Source organism: Erithacus rubecula (genome assembly GCF_903797595.1).
Source record: "Erithacus rubecula genome assembly, chromosome: 4".
Taxonomy (NCBI): Eukaryota; Metazoa; Chordata; class Aves; order Passeriformes; family Muscicapidae; genus Erithacus; species Erithacus rubecula.
Genome location: NC_136686.1, coordinates 5,577,430 through 5,599,844, shown reverse-complemented (window position 1 = coordinate 5,599,844; position 22,415 = coordinate 5,577,430). Strand labels below are relative to the sequence as shown.

Here is a 22,415-nt window from a genome sequence, read left to right as displayed (position 1 = left end):
AGTTGACTCAGGCACATTATGGATCTGGGACAGCAGCTTCCCCTGCCCTCCCTGTGTCAGCTCTGGAAGAAAATGTCCCAAAGAAGATAAGAGGTGTTTTCCACACACCCCTGCATGCATGTGGAGCTCTGGCTCCAGCACTGATGCTCCCAGGCAGAGGACAGATCAGGGGAAGGATTCCTCTTATCATAGTTTTGGTGATAGAGAAATCCTACACTGAAGTGAGGAGAAATCCCTCTTCAGTTAGCTCTGGTCTAATTAAAAATAGTTCTCCTTACAGAGCTGTGAGAGTGAAACGGGGTTAAAACCCTGTCCCACTCAAATATCTCATTTCCAGAACAATCAGGGCTCGTAAAGCTGAGGGCTGCCTTAATCGGAGCCACTCTCTGTATCTGCTGTACCTTGAGGTCAGCCCAGCTCTCATCAGTCATAATCCCTGTCTGAAGGAGAGGCAGGTACTCAAATCACTCTCTCCAGGTTATCCTCCCCTCTCAGACTGGGCTGCTGCTCACATTTGGGGGCTGACTCAGATGTCTGTGCCAGGCAGGGATACCTGGGTGCCCCTGGGTGACTTTGGGGGACTCAGATCCACACTGCAGCCAGACACTGTGAGCCAGACTTAGGGGCTGCTGCATCTTCACTCCAATGTAAAGATGGCTTTGTGGAGCACTGTGGCAACAAATTAAAGAGGTATTACCCATATCCTCTTTAAAAGGAAAGGAAAAAGAAATTGCCAGCTCCCCCAAAACAAGTTTGAAGTTTAGATGAGGCTTGGACAAAGGCATGGAGGCCAGGTACCAGATCCAAAAGAAAAATGTACCCCAGCCTTTGTAGATGAATGATATTTGAATACAGAGATAGTTTAATAGAGTAGTGGTTACTAGAGGTAGAAAGGAGAATCCCTGGGGAGGAGGAACTGCAGATGATCTACCCGCAGAATTCACCTTCTTGGTGCTGCAGGCACTGCAGTCTGTGCATGGCCACCCAGAAATGAACTGGTGAGGATACCACTGCCTGATGTGGCACAGGACAGGGCTCCCCTACACCCCAGAACAGCTCAGCCCTGCCTTGGGATTTGCATTCCAGGCCAAGGAGGAGCAGAGATCCTGCACTGCAGCCACAGCGGTGCCTTAAGGCGGCCTCGAGCCTGGCGCCCGGGACTGAGCTGCTGTTGTTCCTCTGCACCTCCCTCGAATCCCCCTAAGCCAACACCCTCTGCTAGGACCGAAAAACATGTTCCAGACTCGAGCATGTGTACATGTGTGGGTGGGTGGGGTGCAGGGGACTATGAAAATTTCAAGGCGAGGTATGACATCCTGGCGCTCTAAATATAGAGGAGCTGGGCTTCTCTCACACGCCAGCAGCGCTTTCTCTTTCGAAAGGCCCCCCAGAGCAAACATTGCACTGGCTGGGACGGTGAAAAAAGGGAGGGGGAAAAGAAAAATTAGAAAAAACCCAAAAATTTGGTTGCGCAGAGTTGTTTTTCAGGCAGAGCTGCAAGCGTGCCCACGCAGGCCGGCGCGGCGCAGGTGGCTGTCACATGCGGGCTGGTGGCATCCCCAGCGTGGCTTCCCCCTCGCCCACCAGCCCCTGCCCTTCCAGAGGGCCACGGACAATGTGACATTTTGGCTCCCTGCGTCTCGGTTCTCTTTTGGCCGCCGCTGTTTGCATCTCAGAGCCGGAGGAAAGTGGTGGCTACTGCTTCTGCTTGTGAAAACTCCATCAGTCTGTGTGGGCTCGGGGTGGAGGAGCAGGCAGGACACCAGAGGGTTATGGCCTTTGGAAAGGCCTGCAGAACTGAGTTTAATCGAGACTGATGATCTCTAAGGCAAGCTATAAAACCCAGCGGAGAGTTATATCCCGGTAATAGACCCTATTAGAGGGTCTAGCACAGTCTACAGAAAGGATCTCCTCTCTATTAAATTCTCTAGGGCTTGAGTTCTCATTTACACAAAGGGCCCTTTTAGCTGTGTAAAATGGCCATAAAGTAGGTGTAAAGATGATTGATGCCGTCTTTACAACCCCTTTACACTGGGAAAACAGTGTAAAGTGGCCAGAGTGCAAATGAGAATCACACCTGGGTTTGTGAGAGTAAATTACATCGAGCTCTTCGCAAATTCTGTGTGTCCGTAGAGGTTTAATCCTACCCCTTTCTGTGGAATTCACCTAGAAGATAAATTTCCCAGGCTTATAAAAAATTGTTTTCTTCTTCAATACCTCTGTCCTTTCCAAGCCTTTTAGTCCCAGTTTTTTTCCTAGTGCAGTCCACGTGGACTCTGACACTGGGAAAAGGCTGGAGGTGTCTGGATATGCTGTGGTAGGTGAAAATCCTTTAATTAGTACTTTCCCAAATTCTTAATCCAAGCAGAATACACATTGTAAAACCATACCCTGGGGGGGAAACCAGTCCCTAAACCTTCTGTGTCGGTTTCCCAATCTCTCCTGTCCTACTTTTATGCTCTTGAAATACATGAAAAGGAAATAAAGAAGTTAATCTTTGCTAGATGGAAATGCCCCATATTTATTCATTAAGCATATAAACCACCACCAGAATACATGATGAATATTGCTTTCTTCCAGAGCAAAGGGTTAAGCTGCATGGTGCTGATTAGCAAATGGGATTCGTGGCTGGAAGTGGAGGATGAGCTGATATGGAGGTGCACAGCTTGTTAAGAGGAGCAGGTTCTGTTATCCAGACCTCCCTTCTGCTGCCTGCCAAAGGCATTCACAGCAGCTCTGTGATCATCCCTGCTGAGCCTGCCGTGCTCCAGAGCAGCCCCAGCAAATCTCAGCCCAAGGTGAGCAGGCAGAGGCCAGGCATGGCCAGCCCAGCCCATCCCACGGCCCCTGGGAGCCCAGGTGATGGGAGACAGCGAGGGAAACTGTGTGAGAGAGGCAGAGGTCAGAGGATTGAGGAGACAAAGGGCAGCTCTGGTGGGAGTGCTGCACACCAAACTTTGTGCTGAGCAACATTTGGGACATTGGGATGGGATGGGATGGGATGGGATGGGATGGGATGGGATGGGATGGGATGGGATGGGATGGGATGGGATGGGAGCATGCCCTGCTCTGCCAGCAGAGCCTTATGTAAATTTCATTTGCTTCCTCCTAGCTAATGATTATGGCACAATTTTTCTGGCATGTGATTGCTCCACCCCAGCTCAGAGACATCCTTGTTCTGGCTGGGATGGGGAAATCCCTCATCATGGCAGGGTGTGAGCACCAGCTGGCTTGCTCCTGCTCAGATATGGATCAGGAGGCAGTGCCAAATGCTGTCAATTAGGAATGGCTCCTAAATTTAGATGTCCATGCTGTGCAAGTGGAAATGGCAGTTCAAGGGGCAAACCAAACTAGTTGTCTTGGTATAAGGCAAATAAGATGTGAAGCACTTCTAGAGCTGCACTTTCAGGGTGAAAAAAGCACTGCTTGAATATGCTTTGTTTTTCCATCCTCATTAAGAAATCATTATTCTGTTGCCCTCATCATTATCAAAGATGCCTTTGGGAGACTGGCAGTCTCTTCTTGCTTCCCTCCCTCCACCCCATTTTAAAAACATTCATTGTTGCAGGGATATAACTTTCAGGGCTGTTGGCCCAACTCCACTGCTGGTGTGTAAGGCTGATTGTCTTCAGAGGAGTTACACCAAAAATGCATTTGGCCTTTTGTGCTTGGAGTATAATTGGTGGAACTGGCTAAAATCAGGGTTTGTCAGCCTGCAATTAGAGCAATATGGACATAGTTTTCAACATGACTAGTGATTTAGGGTCCCTCTGCTTTAGGAGGTTCCTTATTTATCTTTTCTGCCAAACATCAGAAATCTGCCTGGGGTGTCAAGCAGGACCCACCAAAGAACCTACAGTGAACTCAGTTGTATTTGTTGTTTATTAGTAATTGGGTTAGGTAGCCTATATCATTAATGAAAAGTTATATGTATATTTTATATGGCAGCCATCAATATATTCACTCTGGTGTTAGTCTCAACCTGCATTGGAAGAGGTCCTGACCGCCCTCATTGCTTTCCTGAATGTTAAATTCCCATCAGGTTAGTGTGGATTACACCCAGAGCACCAAGATATGATATATTCCTGAAGCATGATATAATTAAGCAGTTTGGATCAGACTCTTATCTGGTAGAAACTGGCACAGCTTCTCTGAAGGCGAAAGGGAAATGGACCCTGTTTTGTAATGGCTGTAGCCCTGCAGATGAGCTCCCAAAGATTTTATCTATGGCTATTAAAGATGCTCTTCAGGGAGCATTTGTACAGCTGCATCTTTAGGACTCTGTGACCTCTAGCTCATCTCACAAGAGGCATTTTCTCAAGAGCAGCTGTGTGAAATGCTCCTGAAATGATTGAAAAATTAAAATCGTGTGAGCCTTTTGCCTCGCCCAACACCTTCCAAGCGCCCATCCCATTGTGGTGGGAGTCCCCATCCCTGGCTACAACCCTCTGCCAGCCCATCCCTGGTCACAATCCCTTGTCAGCCCATCCCTGGTCACATCCCCAGCCCTACACGTGCTGCCCGTGTGTGGCAGCGAGCGGCTGGAAGTGAGCGCCCACGTAGAAAACCTGGTACCGGTGCTTCCACACCACGAAGCACATCAGGAGGCACAGCAGGGCTGCCACCAGGTTCAGAGCCATCTGCAGGAGGAGGTGCAGGCTGAGCAGGCTGGTCAGGCTGCTGCAGTCAGACGTGTCCTGGTACACGAAGGTGCGGCCGAGGGGGTCCGCAGGGTCCAGCTTGCACTGGCAGGAGTCCCCAATGGTGTCACAGGTGAACTGGGTCAGCTGCAGGTAGTGGTGGGCAGCAAAAGCCACTGCCAAAACACAGGCAACGAGAGCCAGGGCACTCAGGAGAAAATACAGCAGCTGGAAGAAAGGGGGAAAAAAAAAAGTTAAAATGTCACTATTGGGGTGGGCACGATATATGAATAGACACACTACATTTTAGAAGGCTAATATCCCATTTATTACAACAGCATGCTGTCTTTTATACCCTCTACAAAGCTTACACTTTCTTAATTGGTTACAATAGATCAACATTATTGATCTATTCAATTGGTAAAACCAATTTTGGTCCATTAGTGTAAAACCATTTCCATCTCTTTTTTTCACAAAACTTTCCTAAAAATACTTTTCTTGGCTGCAGGTTTCTTTTTGCTTATCTCCTTCTTCTCTTCTTGGTCTCCAGGCCAACAGCCTTGATAAGATTCCTTTGAGAAATAAACCTTATTTATTAACCCTCTCTGGATCACAGAGCAGCTGTGAGCCCCCTTCCATAGTAAAACCCCATTTTCCAGCTTCATAGAGACTGAGAACACCCAAGGAATGCATCACTTGTGTTTTGCAGGGAATGCATATCTGCAATGTTCTGTCTGGAGATTGGGTGCTTCAACAGCTGCAAGGCTCCTTATGATGAGAAGTTCAGCAGGGCATCTCAAGAACTTGCCTTGCATGTTTTATATGAGCATTGCCTCAGTTTTGAGGCTGGGGAGAGCACCAAGGAACTGGTGTGTCTGTACATCAAGGAGCTTTATAGAGAGGGAGGGAGCATCCAGCTGTGCCTGCCTTGACAGGACTCAGGGTCATCAGCTGAGACAAATTAGTGCCTGGAAGCAGAGCTGAGCAGCCTGAGCCTTGGGCTGCCATCTTACCCCAGGCTGTGCTGAGCTGGAGGTGTTTGTGAGACTTTGCTCATGTGTTATTCTCAGTTTGCATGCCCAAAAAAATCTGATTTATACTTGCAAATCAGGCAGTGGGGTGGCTGATCTGCTTGTGGCCCTGTGGATGCAGCCAGCCTGTTTGCTTCCCATGTCCCTCTGTGGAATGGCAATGAAGATCTCCACAAAAAAAAGCATGTGCTGGGCTCAGCCTGCTTCCAAAACCTGTCCCATAAACGTGGGGAAGTCTTCCACAGGCATGAAAGGGCAGCAAACACCTCTCTTTCCCCAGTGTGAGAAGGACAAAGGTCTGCTCATCACCTCCACTGCTCCCCAACAGTGGCAGCTTAAAAATAGCATGGCTTTTATCAAGGGTAGCTCTGCAGAGTCCACCCCCACAAACACATGGAACTGGCAGCAAGTCAGAGCCTCTGACACCCCAGGATTCACCTGAGAGCTTTGGATACCAGCACATATGGACTTCCCTCTGCTTCTGATAGCTGGAACTGGCAGTTGCTGCACTGCCTGCAAAATATGTGTGAATGTATATTAAAATCATGTTCTGTGTTTAGCCAAAAATGCATTTTTTGGTTCTGTTCAGTGCTGTAAAAACATTTATTTTCCTTGGCGTCTTATCTGTCAGACACATGGCATGGTTGGGAATCTGTTATTTTAAACAGCAGCTTCTCTCTCTCTTTCTCTCTCTTAACCTCAATACTGCAAGCAAAATATCAATATAAAAGCATTTTTTATGACCTTGAAACTCCAAGTATCTACGTCTTGATAAAATTCATACTCCTGGTGTATTTGTCTTATATCTACAGTGTGAATCAATCTTCTGTTTGGTTGCCAGCTTGAAAAAAAATATTTGGGATTATTGCAGGTCCTGAAGCACTATGTACATTTTCCCCTCATATCACCAAATTCTTACTGAAAGAACTGAGTTTCCAAGACTTGGCTGCTATTAAATTTAATGACTTCCCCTGTGGCCTTGAACCAAGGGCAGCTTCAAAATGAGGGTGGCTCTTATTAAATGCAATTACTTTGCCCCCTCAGCTTTTAAGGGAAGGGTCCATGGGAAAGGTGAAGCTGGAAAATGGGGCCACCTCCTCATATGAATCACACAGAAGATGGAGTGCTGCTGACTGATGGATCCCCTCCAAACCAAGATGTGGTGATTCAAAAGCCAATGGCATTTTTCAGAGATGGTGCAAATGTGTTCGATGGGGAAAACAGAAAATGGACAAAGGTTGGTTGTTCTGTGATACAGAGGTCCTGGTGGAAGTCCCTGGATTCAGCCCAGCAGAAGACAGAATCAGGCCTCCCTAATAGATGAGAAACTAAGCCAAGACTACACCATGTGTCTGATTCTCCCTTGGCAGGTATTTTATTCAGCTGCCAACTTCTATCCAAAGGACACAACAGCCTAATCTATGCTCCAGGTACAGCAAGGGAGAATTTGTCTGTTGTGTTCCTAAAGGGAAGAAAGTCTCAGAATCTGAATACACAGGCAGCTCTTTTGATAATCCTTGGAGGAGAAGGGAGATGCATGGGGGACACAGGGCAATTTCCAAAAATCTTATTCTCACAAGATGTTTGCAGAGGAATTTCTGCTGAAAATGAACACATTTCCAAATATTAAAGGTGATCCAAATGCAAGCACTGCCTCTGAGGGAGCACAAGGCAGTGAGTGCTGAGATTCCATCAGCAGATTAATCACATGCCAGACCTGGAGGCAACTTCAGCATCACAAATACAACTGCATGGCAGGCTCTGCCCAGGAACCAGGAAACTTGCCACTGGAAAACTGTTTTTTTTAACAGCTTCAGAGAGATAGGCACTGCAATTGCTGCTTAAATAGAAGGAGAAAAGGGAAGTGGGGAGAGACAGTGTACGATGAGGTCAGAGCATGGCAGCTCACCCTCCTTCATGCTCCCCGCATGAGGAAGAGACATTTTAGCAAGATTTACTGGCAATAGTTTTCCTCCGTGACTAAACTGAAATAACTAACAGGAAGATGGATGAAGTTCCTCATGGAAAAGGCCCCTCACAGTTCTCAGAGGGGTTTGCAGAGGTGGCTCAGGAACAGGAACCATGGTGTGTCACGGCGTGGGGACAGAGGTGTCACTGCTCTGGAGGGTGTCCTGGGGAGGCACAGGGTGAGTTCTGTCAAATGTCACACGGAGCCCAGGAAGCCCACAGGATGCTGAAGGTTTTCCTGTGTGGCACAGGCTGTTGCTGTCCCCAGAAGGGCACAGCTCCCTCCCTTTCTCAGGGACACATGGCATGCCCACAGTGGGCTCAGGCAGGGACTTGTGCCAAAAGCAGCTCTCACACCTCCTTCTTTCACAGCACCCAGGGCTCATGCACGTGTGAAATGAAAGAAGCAGCTGCCAGGAGGGAGGAAGGCAGAGAGCACTGCACAGGTCTCCTGTTTTCCACCCCGAGGGAGTTGCTGGTTGTGGTCAGAGGGTCACCGTGGGGGCTCACCCAAGTCCCCCAGGTCTGTGTGTGTGTGGGGTCCTCCTCTCACAGTGACCCTTGGGCTGTGCAAGGGAACTTGGGGTGCTTAATGCACTCCAGGGAAGTTCTGCCAAGATTTTCCTGTAGGATGATGCTTGGCTGATGGAAACCACCAGTGTGAGAGCAGACCCTGTAAGGATGGTCGGAGCAGATTGGGCTGAACCCAACTCAGTGCTTGATGAAGCATCAGGCCCTCAAGGAGAAAAGAACAACCCTCTGAACAATCTGTGTCATGACTGCAATCTTGCATCCTCAGCCTTGTCATAGCTAATGCTCATTTTTAGTTCAGACAGCCTTTAAGTGAAATTCAAAGATTTGAGAACTGATACTGGAGATGTAGATGAGTCCTATGGATCAAAGCATTGGAGGAGAGTTTTAACTCCTACTTTGTTAAAATAGGTATGAGCCCTGCAGACAGAAGCCATTAGTCCTGTTATCCCAAACTGTGGGATAACAGCTCCCAGCAGGGACATGGGACAGGAGAGGTGAACAGCCTGGGGATGATGGAGTTCTGCAATAGGAAATGTGGGAAGGGGTATTTTGGGGAGGAGGGTGCTTTAGGTAAGCAGTGTGTGGGCTATTGAGTGAAACAGGGAGATTTAAGCTCTAATTTTTCCAGGTGAGGAGGAATGGCCCATTTACACCACCTTGGAGCAATCCCAAAATGTCCATTTTCTTGTGGGGAACTCATTCCTTACCGTCAGGGTGGGTGCAGAGACATCCGAGCTGCCCAGCCCCACACAGGGATGGATGACTCCCTTCCTGCCTGGATTCAAACTCAATTTAATTGCCTTTAATTAAATTTAAACCCAGGCAATAAAAATCCTGGCGTGGCAGTCCCCACCCATCCCAGTCACCTTCCTTGGGGCAGAGAGGTGACAGGGGACAATGTAGAGGCGGCCACAGGGCAGGCACAATTGTTCCTCTCCCTTTCTTTCTCTAAGTACGGGAGAAGCTGAGAAAGACACAAAAGACGCACCGGGGTCTAATTTCGAAGGGAGGATGGATGCCAGGGTTTGAAAAGCTGGTCCTTGCATTTTGTTTCCTTCTGCCTCTCCCCAGTTAATAATCACTGTTATTTTGTGCTGCTTGCGTCGGTATTTTTCTGGGTTATTATGTGTCTGCAAAATATTAAGAGCCCTGAAAACTACAATAATAAGGAAAAATAGCCCAGGAAAAATGGTGTTAAAAACAAGCATTGCTCTTCTAGTTGCTCACCAGTGTCAGCAAAGCAGTTTTGGAGACAAAGGTGGGGCGTGGTGCAGTTCCTGCAATGCTCAGGTGGGAATTTGCTCTGAGGGAGAATGTCCCCATGCTTTCCCAGTACTTTCCCAATAAATATTAAAATTTAGTTTAAGTGGGCTCATTTTATGCCACCCTACTTCTTATTTTCCTCACTATCTCCACTTAATCTGCTTAAAATCTCTGAACACTTCCCAAATTATTCCAGTTTTATATATATTCCTAAAACATGGTGATCAAATTGCTATCTTGTTCTGATTTGAAATGTTATTCGAATTTTCCCTTTATAGGATACAGTTTCTTCCTTGGCTGCCTGGAAAGTAACAGAAAACCATTCCTGCATTTCAGGTGTATTTTCATTTCTTTTCCTGTGGTCTTTAACATTTCCCCTGTGTCAACTTTTCTGATTATAATTAATGACATGAGAAGAAAAAAAAAAAAAAAAAAAAAAAAAAAAAAAAAAAAAAAAAAAAAAAAAAAAGGGAAAAAACTGTTTAAAAAATGTTAAGGTACCTTCACTGTGAATTGTGCACATGTCTTCTCATCAGGTTGGTAAGAAATACAAAGCATAACAAATCCCACTAAGGCCACCACACAGACCTGCAAGGGAAGAGATGTAAAATGTGTCAAAGTTTAAAAAAACCCAACAAAACAATTTTTTTTTTCCCCCAAGCCAAGACACGTTTCTGTGTTTGCAGGACCGTAACTCAAGAAGCAGTGTGGAAGAAAAGTCATCAAACACACAGCACAGCAACAGCCCCCAGGATGTGTGTTGAGTTTTTGCCCATGCAACCATCAAAAAAGAGCAGAAAGCTTCTGAAATTGGGCTTGCAAGCCCAGAGAGAACCATCCTGTGTAGATCTGGGTGCTGGCAGGGTTTTTCTGTCACCCATGCAAGTTTTAAATCATAAACCATGGCTGCCACTGGGTAAGAAACATCAGAGTTTATTACTGAAGTTTTCACCCTCTTCTGGAGTGGACACCTTACTAAAGAAAATATCCATCTCCCCTGCAATCTGAAACTGTGTTTTAACCTTATGGCAGCAATTGCTGAAGGTTAAAACTAATGTAAAACTATTTGCACACTTGTTTATTCATTTAGCCACCTTTATCATTAATTCTGGATTTATCTGTAGGAGCAGGTGGACTCACAGGTTGGCATTTTCCAGGTAAGAAGGGAAGATCCTGCTCTGAGGAACTAGCCCAATAAATGTGATTTGTTTTTCTGTGTTTAGAAAACACAGTGTGTCCCCACACTGTGCTAAGCACTCCGGTCAAGTGCCCTCCTCTCCCACTTTTTGGAAGATCAAACCTCTCAGGAGGATTTAGGAGCAAAAGATTTCTGGTTTTTGACAGTTCTTCCCCTGGATGGAGGAGTTGGGCACCCAGGCACCAGGTGAGGGCTGCCTGTGGACCTGGGCATGAGAGAAGCTGTTGGAAGCTGGAGCAGTGTTTGGGGAATCTGCATGTTGGAGCTGCCTTGGAAAAACAGGTGAGCTGATGACATGCATATGTTTTTAAATGCCCCTTCAAATCACACCTTTAAAAGCCATTTTAGGTGTGATGAGCCAGGCACTGTTCTTTCAGAGGTTCTCTCTACACACAGTGCCAGGAGCAAGTTTTGCCTCCCTGCTGGGAGGTTATAAATGACAGCTACTAAATTCTCAGTGACTACAGCAAAATTCTCTATATTTTTTTTTTACCCCCTCCATTATCTGTTTCAAAGAGTACCAAACTTTTTGCATCTGCACTGCTGGTGCAGGGCCCAAGACAAGCCCTGCAAGGAAGTGCTTCCCAACACACCCAGAGCCACGTCCCTCAGGAACCTGGGCCATTAGTAACACTTTTCCCCATGAAGTTTTATTTCATGTCATTTCAGTGGGACATGAATAGGAAGCATTGCCCGAGAACATTTCTAAGGAATGTGTCAGTATTATTAACTCCTTTCCATGTCATGTGTATTTATATTCTGGTCCTGTGACTTACACATGGCCTCCAATTTATTTGTTTCTTTTTTTTTTTTATTGTTGACAGCCACAGCTGACAGGGTTGTCTGGGGAAAAAACAACCTTTCTTGTCAAAGGTCCTTCAGTGCTGGGGTTTTTGTGCCCTGTAGTGCTTCTGTGTGACTCAACCATGTTTTATTCCTCAGGATTAATTGCCTATGTCCTTGGTCCTTTGCACTATATATTAATCTTTTAATTCAATTAACATGTTCATAAAATTTAAATCTTAAGATTGCTATTGCTGATGATACTATTGCTATTGCTGTTGCTGCTTCCCCTCCCATTTAACCACAGGAGGCCACAGAGCTGCTTCCATTTCTGAGTGCTGGGATTTTCTCTCTGCCATCAAATGCCTCGGACAAATTTTGCAAAACTCCTGCAGGATCAGACCTCTTCTCCAGAAAGCTTCCCATACAAAGGGCTATCAGCTAAAAGGAGCTCCATTCCTGCACATGCTTTCTAAAAGTCCTCTGGGATTTAAATAATATACTCAGGGACACTTGGAGAGGCACATTTGTAGAGAGGTATTTATAAAGGATTACACTGGGTCAGGATTCTGGCAAGTCTTGGCCAGGATATTTCAGAAAGCTTAAGTAATTTTTTTTTTTAACAATACAGTAACTTTTTTTTTTTTTTTTTTTTTTTCTCTTTAAACCAGAGATGTGTGTTTTTCTAAGAGGCAGTAAAAAAAATAACGTGGCTGAGAGTTATGACCCACATATGTTTAACATTTCAGCTCTTTAAAGGTAAATTCACTCCTTGGAGGAAACCAAAGCGTGGAACGTTTATATAGGAAAGAGCTCCATGCTGCTATTTTATACATTATTAATAGATCAGCTTTGAATTACACCTGTGAAGTGTAACAGAATAACTATAAAAATCCACTGGTAAGTATTTTTTAGGAGCCTCTAAGTAACTATAACAGCTGCAGGCATGTTACAGGTGCTGCTGCTGCTGATTGCTAAGCAGCATTAGGTAATCCTGCATCCTGGTGCTGCAACAGCCACATCCCAGTGTGGAGCACACATTTCCTATGCCCTATTGACTGAGCACACAACATAAAATGCAATTGAATCCACTTCAGCACGTGCTTGCCACCAATCGATGTGCATTTGTTACACAAATAAAGCAGATTCTCTGAGACCTGCAGGACAGCACTTAATTAGATCAGCTCTGGCCAACTGCTACCCAGAAATACAGGAATTTGCATTTCTGTGCATATTTCAACTCGAGTTTATTTCAAGATCCTGCTTCAAAATTTCCATATGGACTAACACACCCCTTGCTGAATAGGTAGTGACGTGAAAGGTTATCCAAGGGAAGAATTTAATTTTGGAAAGCTCTGCCTAGAAAAAGACCCAAATGTGATACAGAAGTATTTAGGAGAGGTAAAGATTTAATTTTGCTCAAGGCACACCCTGTGAAATCCCCCCAGTTCACAACCCAGGAGAACAACTATTTACTAACATTAGCTCAAGAACTTAAATATTTAGGGTTTTCTGGGGGGACATTCCTCCCACTGGGCAGCAACACCTCAGGGCTGAAAAGTGACTCAAGAATTATTGTTTTTCAAAGCCATAATCCAAATAGGAGGAGAAATTTTCCAGCTTGCTCCCACCCTCAATAGAGCAGGAACCTGTTGTGATGTTATCCCATCTGCTCCTGCAGGGATCCAGCACAAGGTGTACGAGGAGCACAAGGACACCACGTGGCAGGGATGAGGAAGGTTGTGTGTAATTAGGGGAAATAGGAACACAAATTTCCTCTGTGGTTTGCTCTCATTATCTTTGCATGCTGACAAGTTCATGTGGTTTGCTTTATTCCGACAGATTTCAAAACCACAGATTGCTCTAATCTGTCTCCATCTCTCCCTTTTATGCTCGTGAAACTGGTTTTCCTTTTGTTGTTGCTACAGTTTTAGCCCAAAATGTAGAATAGGTGGTTTTCTCTGGTGAACTACCTCCTAGCCAGAGCATCTTGAAAAACTTGGGTAAACCAGGAGGGTTGGGAACATCCACCAAGAAATGAAGGCAGGAGACAAAATCCTGGCTCTGAGGAGCATCTTGGCTCTGTGCCACATCACAAGGCAGAGGCTGCAAACACTCACAAAGACACAGTATAGCTCTTTGTATAGGGACTTGGTTACAAAAACCTCCTGCCACAATTTTTAGGGGCAGAAAGCAAACACATTGCATGACAAAATCCCTCCCAGGTACAGCTTGCAATGCCAGACAGCACTGCTGAGGCCCACAGGAGGACTTTTCCTATTTAATAAGAATGTAAACTCAAACTTCAGGAGGATTTTTCCTCCTCTTGTAGTTGCACACTTGGAGACAATGGGGATCTGCTCCAAAAAAATATGGATACCTGCATGGCTTTTTGATGGCTGCTTTGATGGCATCAGGTTTTTAGAGTCACCTTCTGTTAGAAATTGAAAACAGTTTAGTCAAAAACAAGCAAAAGTTATCAAGACATTAACATTTCTGACTCCAGGTAAATGGAGATCAATTAAACTGCTTTTTCAGCTGAAAGTCTGCCTGCCTTTTGTACCACACAGCCCCACATCAGCCCCACTTGCACCAGGGCAGAGGAGCCAGTGCTTGAGCTCAGATGCCAAAAAGCCACGAGCCACAGCCACCCCTTGAGTAAAGCTCAGGGACCTTCTGTGCTGGGAAAACACCTGGGGAGATGGAGAAGAGCAAGAAATGTCAGAATTTCTGGGCTGGGGGCTTAGCCCATGGCAGATTTTTTGGGATGCTTTTTGCAATAAAGTCAGTGACAGCTGGAGCCACAGTTGCTGCCTCGAGCTGCTCGTGCATCAGATTTTTTAAAATGTTTTTAAAAGTCCTAATTTTATGAACATCTATACATATACATTTAAAATAACTTCCTGGCAGAAATAATAAACACCCTGGATAATCATTTCTGATGAGCACTTCTGTAACTTTCTTAACTCACTGAGTCTGCAAAACAGGGCTGAAAAGAGAACTTGCCCATGAAAACTCCAACACTCTCCACTTTTGATCGCAGTGGAAATAATCTAAAGTAGGTTTTTCAAGGAGAAATACATCATTACTTCTCCTGGGTGTCAAAAGGCCACAAGCTAATGAAAAAGAATGAAAAGGATACCATTAATATCTACAGTCTCTGCAACACTTTTCATCCCAGGATCTCAAAGCAAGGGGTGACGGATGGCCACCATTAACCCCACTTTGCAGGGGAAATAATAAAGTCTTAGCAAGGTTAAGTAACTTGCCCAAACCTATGCACCAAGCCAGTGGCAAGAGACAGGAAAAAAAACAAAGCCCTGCACCCATGAGTGGGTTTGTGAAGAGTTTGTCCAAGCTCCTGCAGAGGAGCAAGAAGGAAGAGAGGGAGTGCAGCCTGCAGTTTGGGAAGATCAGGACAGGTCTCATAGGCTTCAGACCTGGGCACCTTCACTGTGACTGGCTCCAGGCAAGTGACACAAATGCTACCCTCACTGCTTTTAACTGCATTTATCTGCTCCAGCCTCACAAACCCACACAGTCAGGTTTTGAACCCATTCAGTTCAGACTGCCTCTCCTGGTTTTCCTCGTTAGCATTCTCCACTGGCTGCTCCTCTAAAAACAGCTCCTTTCCATTCATGGTAATGCACTGAAGCACTTGATTTTCACCAAGGAATGGTGTCACCATTTTGTGGCTAATAAAGAAGAAAAAAAACCAGCTTTCAATCAATCAGGGTCTATTTAACACATTAACAATTTTACTTCATTTTTCTGTCATCCTGCATTTACAGCCCTGGGGTCAAATCCAGCCTGGTGTAATTCCAAAGGAGTAACACCAGGAATGAGCTTCACCCATTTTATCTAATGTTGCTAAAAAGGTCTCAATAATAGATTTTTAAAAAGTTCTTGATTCAGAATACTAATCAAGTGCTCCTTTAAAAAGAGCACTTGAGTGGGATGCTAGTAAAACAAATATGCTCTGGTATTTTACACCACATCTTTCTGTCCTGTTGCTCATTTCTGTGTGAATATGAGAGTTTTGGGAAATCACTTTCTGCCATGAGGTTTGTTCTCAAGCAGTACATGGGCCATCCATCCCCTGTCTAACACCTGAGCTGAGTCTTGCTCTGAGTCAGGAATTAGCTCAGGAACACACACACAGAATTATTCCTGATTTTCAGGGGGGAGCTCTGAAAGTGACTGAGCTTTGCCTCATGTGGGCATCTAAATGTCACCACTGCTGGCAGCTGCTGCTAAAAACAACGGGGGTTAGAGCTCTGTTTTCAGAAAGCAGCAACTTTGGTGGGGTTTCAGGCCTGCCCAAGGGAAGCCAGCCATTTGTGGATGTCTCAGATGAATGCTGCTTGGGCATTGATGACATTCACACAGGCCAGGGGCTGCTTCCTGGCATTTCTCATATCCCTGGCTGTACATTAGTTCAGCCCAGCTCACTCTTTCCCCAGTTTCTTCTAGTGAAAAAGTTATTTCAAAGCTGTGATAGCAACAGTGCTGTCTGGAAAAGACATAATCTGACCTCCAGAATGCTCAAAATAAACAGGAGGAGTGAACATGCCACATATTGCTATTTTATCATCTGTATTCCCCCCTGGTTTGTAACAGCCAAAACCTCCCAGGAGGAAATTCCTCTTCCAAGCAAGGGCAGGCTCCTGCTCCTGCTGTACAAAACACCACTAAACTCTTCAGTCAGAAGAGAAACACGAAGAGATGAGTCAGAGGAGCTCTTCCTCTGGGAGCTCAGGCCCTGCCCCTTCCACCCTCTGAAGGGATGCCCAGCAGGATTAACACAGCAAACCCCAATCAGTTCAGATGCCCAGATAATCTTCTAGCAACAAATTACATTTGCACAGGATGCTCCCCTAGCTGTTCAGTGTTTGAGAAATCTTTTCTCTGAGTACCTGAACACAAATATATTTGCTGGGAATTCTTACAGTCTGACAGCACCCAGAACTGTGCTAACACATCAGGGTATATTTTCAGGACATATTTTCCTGAAATCTGCTTCCTGAGGAAGAAACTTGCATGCTCCATTATATCCATGGCCCATCCCAGGCTCACAGTCACTGACTCTGTCCCTCCACAGGCAAGCCTCTCATCCCCACGCCCACAGACAGCAGAGTCACACCACAGATGTCACCACACACCCTGTCCCCACTTCTGCAGGGGTGGGGAACAGCCCAGGCTTCCCCATCAGGGATGGCCCTGATTTGCATCCTCTGCCAGTCCCCCAGCCCACACAGCCAGGCTGAGTGTCACTCCAAAGTGACTTGGCAGGAGCCACCAGCAGGCCCTGGAAGGGCTCCCTGTCCCTGCCACCTCCAGCAGTGCCACCCCCTTCCCCATGGCCATGTGCTGCCAGGAGCAGCAGCAGCAAGAGGGTTAAATCCCAATCCCAGCAGTTCTCCAGCACAGCACAGCGAGGAAGCTCCAGAGACAGACATTGCTCTCCTTGCCCAGCTCAAAGTTACAGAGTTATGCTCTCACTTCCAAAACCTGATGGTTATGGTTTGGTGGGCAAAGAGGGTAGGCAGTGTAAGAAATTAACATTTTTTTTCAGCATCACCAGGCAGGAGTTCACTGCAAAGCACAAGCTAACACATACATCCAGTGAGCAGCAGCCCTGTGTTTTATTTCAGGTCTGTTGGGGATTGCAGGGGAGAATACGAAAGGCTCTGTTACTCTGCAGGAGCAGTTTTCCTTGGGAAAGTACAGCCAGACACTTAATCCCAGGAATATTTATAGTTAGCATAACTCAAATGGTGTCGTGCATGCAGTTGGTTAGTCTAAAGTGGAGCGTCATGCAGCTTGCATTAATGCTGGCAAAGGCACTTTATGGAGAAACAGACTTTATGCTTACAATGATCCCAGCCCAATATGGAGTGTCTCTGACTAGCAGAGAGGAGCTGATGCCTGCCATAAGGAAGCCCAGCACTGTTACAGAGGTGCCTAACGCCAGCTGCAGCAGGGCAAACAGCAGCGGGAAACGGCAGCCACAGCAAGTGTGAGATTCCTCCTCCTCCTGGCCACTTTTGGGATCCCCCTTGGCTTTCTTCTGCTTCTTCTTCTTCTTCATCGCGGGCTCCTGCGGCGAGTCGCTGCTTTTCTCCCCTCCGGGTGCCTTCCCTGTCTGGCTATTCGGGGCCGTGCTGTGCCGGGATTTCTTCTCCTCCTTTCCCATGCCGGCGGATTTTGGGCTTTCGCGCCCGCGTGTGTGCGCGCACGCCGGCGGGGGCGCGGGTTTTTCAGCCCCCCAAAAGCTTCGCTTTGTGCCGGCCGAGTAGTTCCTGGTATTTGAGTCAAGGAGGCTGAACAAATATGGAAAACATTTGGCAGCGGCTTGTCAGAGCTCCGAAATGCCACATTTAGCCCGGGGAAGGGGGGGATGCCAGGGGGGTAGCGCACTGCCAACCTGCGGGCGCCGGGGATGCGCGCACACGGATCCACAGGTGCGAGCGCACCTCTGGCGCTCGGGATGGAGCAAACAGCGGGAATTCCGCACTGGGGGCTAGGGAACGGCAGGGAAATCTCAGCTGGGAGCGCTGCAGTGCCTGTGAAAGGTTCACGGTCCTGTGTGGCTACCAGCAGGCAGAGTGTGGCTGGGGGCGAGCGCGCAGCACCGTGCCCATCCCGCACACCCGCTGGACCTTTAAATAGGCGTCCTGGCGTGCACGGGAAGGGCGAAATTAACACAAATGAAAATCCTATTTAGTGTACTGGAGAGCCTAAAGGGGTCCTGTCTCTTCCCAAAAGTTGCTAAAGCATTAAAGCACTAAAGTTGCTAAGCATGTTTGATGATGAGGTGCACAGGAACTGGTGCTTCTGGGCAGGCAAAACATGGAGTGGACATCTGCTGAGCATGTTTCCAGATCTGCAAATTATCCATACCAGGGACATTGTTTATGTTACCTAAATGACAGAGGGATGTCTATTGTGGACGTGTGGTCACTACGCTTTGTCCATATGCAGGCTCAGGCTGGTGCTTGGAGATGGCACAGCAACAGAAGTGGTGGAATTTCTCCTGAAATACTCAGAAATTGCCCTGTTGCTGAATCCAGCACTGGGAGTCCTGGCAGAGGCTCAGCCATGGAGGTGCCAGCAGGACTGGGGTCTGCAGAGGCTGAATTCTGGCTCTGTGAAGAGGAGGGTGCTGAGCAGCGCCGTGCCAGAGTTCAGCCAGACCACGCTGCACAAATCCTGCAAGGGAAGACCAAGGGAAGCAAGGAGGCAGTGAGAATCTTGTGCTCAGCTCAGGCCAGGGGAATTACTCAAAAGCTTAGGGGTAAACAGGTGTTTAAATGCTTTGCTGGCCCGTGTGTGCAGAGCCTGACGTACAGCACTGCTCCGTGCCTGCAGCTCCCTCTGGCACAGAAACACCCTGGGGACATGGGGGCTTCTCCTGCTGCCCCACAGACACCAAAGAGAGAACCCCAAATGGACCAGCCAGCTCTGAGCCCACCACTGTTGCAGCTTTTTTCCTTTCCCATAGAAGCAGACAGCAGGAGCAAAGAATTGGGAGGAGTGGGGCAGGTGGAAAAAGACATCAGAGACTGGAGGAACCCCCACCAAAATTGCCTTAGGGTGTGGCAGAGCAGTTCAGAGAAGATCTTACACATGCTGGTATAGCACTGAGGAAATGTTTCCTCTGACACACACTGGCAGTGCCTTCTGAGAAGCTACTCTATTTCCAGCTCTTTATGGCGTTTAACAGCAATGAACTGTGTCCTCTGTATTAATAAATTATGATGTCACTTTTTTTTATGGATTAAGCAATATCCTCTTTGGTTATTTATAATACCAAATGGATGAAAGAAAACTAGAAACAAAGTGGTTTCAGATGCTTTCTGCACACATAACTCTCGTGCTGCATCCATAGAGTGAGATTGAGATACATTGTTCAAAAAATAGGAAGAGGAAAATAAACAAGAGGTGAAAAATATTGAACGAAAATCCTTCTCCTCTAGTCATGTGTAGAGTACCATGTTCTCATAGTTTCCCACCAAGGTGTTTTGTCACTATCATTCACTTTTTAAAATACCCTTACAATAACTTGCGCTCATTGGTGTATCTTGCCTCTCAAAGCCACACACAATTATATTTAACCACAGCTTTTAAAAGGACAGGGTGTTCAAGGATCATCACCACTGTCAGACCAGGAAGCAGTGGCAAAGCTGAGGGCATGTTTAAATGATGTGCAGTTGAACATCTACTCTAATAATAATTAGAGTGAAATGAAGTTAGAATTTTGTTTTCCTTTATGCCCATCCATTCCCCTGGTTCTATCCCATGGTTCTTTACTGTGGTTTTTCACCCAGGAAAATCCCTGGTTTAGCACCTGGATTTGTGCTGGCTGCTGGATTTATGATTGCTGTCTTCTCAAAGGGGCCAAAATCCAACTGCTTTATTCGTGACAACATTCATATTGGTTTCAGTGGGAGCAATTGCTGAGGAGGATGAACAGGATTTAACCTACGGTCAATAAAATTAACAAGAATTTACCTTGGGTCCAATAACAACCCTTGTTTATCTCTGGGCCAGAGAATCTCTGGTAAAATCTCTGGTGCCTAAATATCTTTGCTGCACAGCAAGTAACTAAAAAAAAATGAGGCCAGCAAGGGCATCAGGCAGAACAGGGTATATATAGGATGTCCAGATCCCTGCAGCCCTTTTGAAAATTCCAGCTGGTGCCCAGCATCCTTAGGGCAGGAGAAGTCTAGACCAGCTCAGGGGACATCTTCTGTGCAGTGACAGAAAGGTTTGGGCACAAAACCACAAAATGTGGTCAATGTAGAGCAGAGCTGCCTTCTCCCAGCTGTTGGGTCTGGAGTAGCTGTGCTACATGGTTTTTCTATGGAAAACTAAGACATCTACCCTGGTCACACTGAGACTTGGCTCCTTGCACACTTAGAGGCATGTCCATCCTAGAATCCCACCATTTCTAATCTCTGCAGCAGTACACAGCAATTTAGAGAGAAAATTAGGGGTCAAATACATTGAAAAAATTCTGTGCAGGGATACTGATTTTCAATGATTAAACAGTGTGTACCAGAGGTTTTGTTTCTGTGGTTAGCTGTTCCTGCAAAGCCAAACTCAGATATCTTAGATGCTGGGAAGTTTAATGGGGACAGAGGAAAGAGACGGATGCAGAATTGATCTTCCATACTTATTATCTGAACCAGATTGTGTTTGCTGATTCCACTTGGCATTAACAATCGAGTGTAAAACAGCTGTGAAGGAACTCATAGCAATGACAAATTAAAAGAATTACATTTTTGGAAATTGAAAGATTAAACGAGGACACTGAAATAACACTAAATTTTCTCAAGTAATACATCTTCCGGATGTCACTTGGATTTTCCCAGCAACACAAGAATAATCATTACCCTTTTATGCCCAAAGGCCCTGATTAAGTATGTTCTTAAATTAAGCACATGCTTGAATACCCTTCCTGGATGAGGATGTTTTTTGATTCGAGCCCAGCATCTCTCATGTGGCACGCAGTTGTAATTTCATGTCCTTTACACAAGATGAGTCATGTTGCACAGCTTTTCCATGGCTAGACACCATGCTCTGTAAAACACTGCCTGCTCTTGTTCCTGTCCTTGCCAGAAAGCAGCACAGCCAGGGTGATGGTGACAACAAGTCAAAGAGCACACACCACGCCAGGCGAGGTCTGGGCTGCAGCTTTGTGGTGACACAGTCTTTCCTACTGCCTCTCCTGAGGCTGGGGACACACAGCACTGCATGGGACTCAGGAAAGCTGGGATTTCTTCCCCACTGCCATCCTTGCCCTGGGATGGGCATGGCTGGAGACACACAGGCTCTCACTCCCACATAATCACATCTACACAGATATTTCTCCCAGGCATCAGCACCCCAGTGTCTTGGGCTGCAATACAGGGTGTGGCCAGCAATGTGTATTCTGTCACCATCTGCTGAAACCAGGTGGGGCAGTGACCCTTATCTCCATGGCACATGTTGTCTGCTAATGGGCCATCTTTAAACCAGCTGGGGCAATCATCTTTATCTTTCCACAACTCATCCTCCCTCCAGGAAGATATCATCTGCTGCTGGCCCATTGAGTCCCACTGTGTGACTGATAAAATTACATCATCCCACTGGGAGATGCTCCAGCCAGGGGCAGGAGCCAAGCCTTTCCTACCCAGATAAAAACTGAGATTTGGAACCCCAAGACAGCCTTTTTCCACTGGATTCCAGAGGAAAGCCAGACCTTTCCACATCATCACTGCACCTGCAGAGGAAAACTGCACCTTCTACAGGAGCACTGCTCCAGCTGAACCATATCTGCCACTGCAGGAGGATGCAGCCACCACTTAATGGGACTGCTACCAACACCCTGACTGACTGACAGGGTGGCAGGTTCAGGGTGGCAGGTTATACTCTGGCTCTGTCAGTGTTTTGGGATTGTTCTTTGTAAAACCGTATTTCTATTTTAATTTTCCTAGTAAAGAACTGTTATTCCTAATTCCCATATCTTTGCCTGAGAGCCCCTTAATTTCAAAATTATAATAATTTAGAGAGAGGAGGTTTACATTCTCCATTTCAAAGAGAAGCTCCTGCCTTTATTGGCAGACACCTGTCCTTCAAACCAGGACAATTGCCTCTGACCACGAAGTAAATTTGTGTATATAAAGGAAATCAGCTTGGGAAGAAATTGTGCCATGCAGTTTCCAAAATGATGGTGCTATACCAGTTGAAATTCCTAGACCTTTGCTTTTGCTAAAGTTCCCTTAGTTGCCTTGTGCCTGGTGCTCCTCACCCCCACTGTGGTTCCCTAAATCCAGATGGTGGCCCAGGGGGTCTCCTGTATAAAACTTAACAGTGCTTAAGCTGTCCATAATGATCTGACTATTTCTACCTCATCTTCTACTCTTAAGGCAGGTTCTTTGGGGTGGAAAGCATATATTATCACATTTCTGCATGAGGCCTGGGGGCTACAGCTGATAGTCCCTCAAAACTGGG

At 46.4% G+C, this 22,415-nt stretch overlaps 1 protein-coding gene across 1 annotated transcript; it reads right to left on the bottom strand.

Annotated features, from left to right (window-relative positions):
* Window positions 1–4,481: 4,481 nt before the first annotated feature.
* On the bottom strand, window positions 4,482–17,764 carry SSPN (sarcospan). The gene is made up of 3 exons (XM_079304635.1): window positions 17,293–17,764; window positions 9,938–10,024; window positions 4,482–4,868 (listed from the first exon to the last, which is right to left on the bottom strand). The coding sequence occupies exons 1-3, from the start codon at window positions 17,611–17,613 to the stop codon at window positions 4,509–4,511; spliced, it is 768 nt and encodes a 255-aa protein (XP_079160761.1). The 5' UTR covers window positions 17,614–17,764; the 3' UTR covers window positions 4,482–4,508.
* Window positions 17,765–22,415: the final 4,651 nt, after the last annotated feature.

Bases quoted from the DNA above. Each gene is read 5' to 3' on its own strand.
- SSPN (XM_079304635.1), bottom strand. From the start codon at position 17,613: ATGGGAAAGGAGGAGAAGAAATCCCGGCACAGCACGGCCCCGAATAGC. The intron at 10,025-17,292 runs GTAAGCATAAAG...CTTCCCTTGCAG, and splicing joins CATATTGGGCTGGGATCATT to GTCTGTGTGGTGGCCTTAGT. The intron at 4,869-9,937 runs GTACCTTAACAT...CCTTTCTTCCAG, and splicing joins GTGCACAATTCACAGTGAAG to CTGCTGTATTTTCTCCTGAG.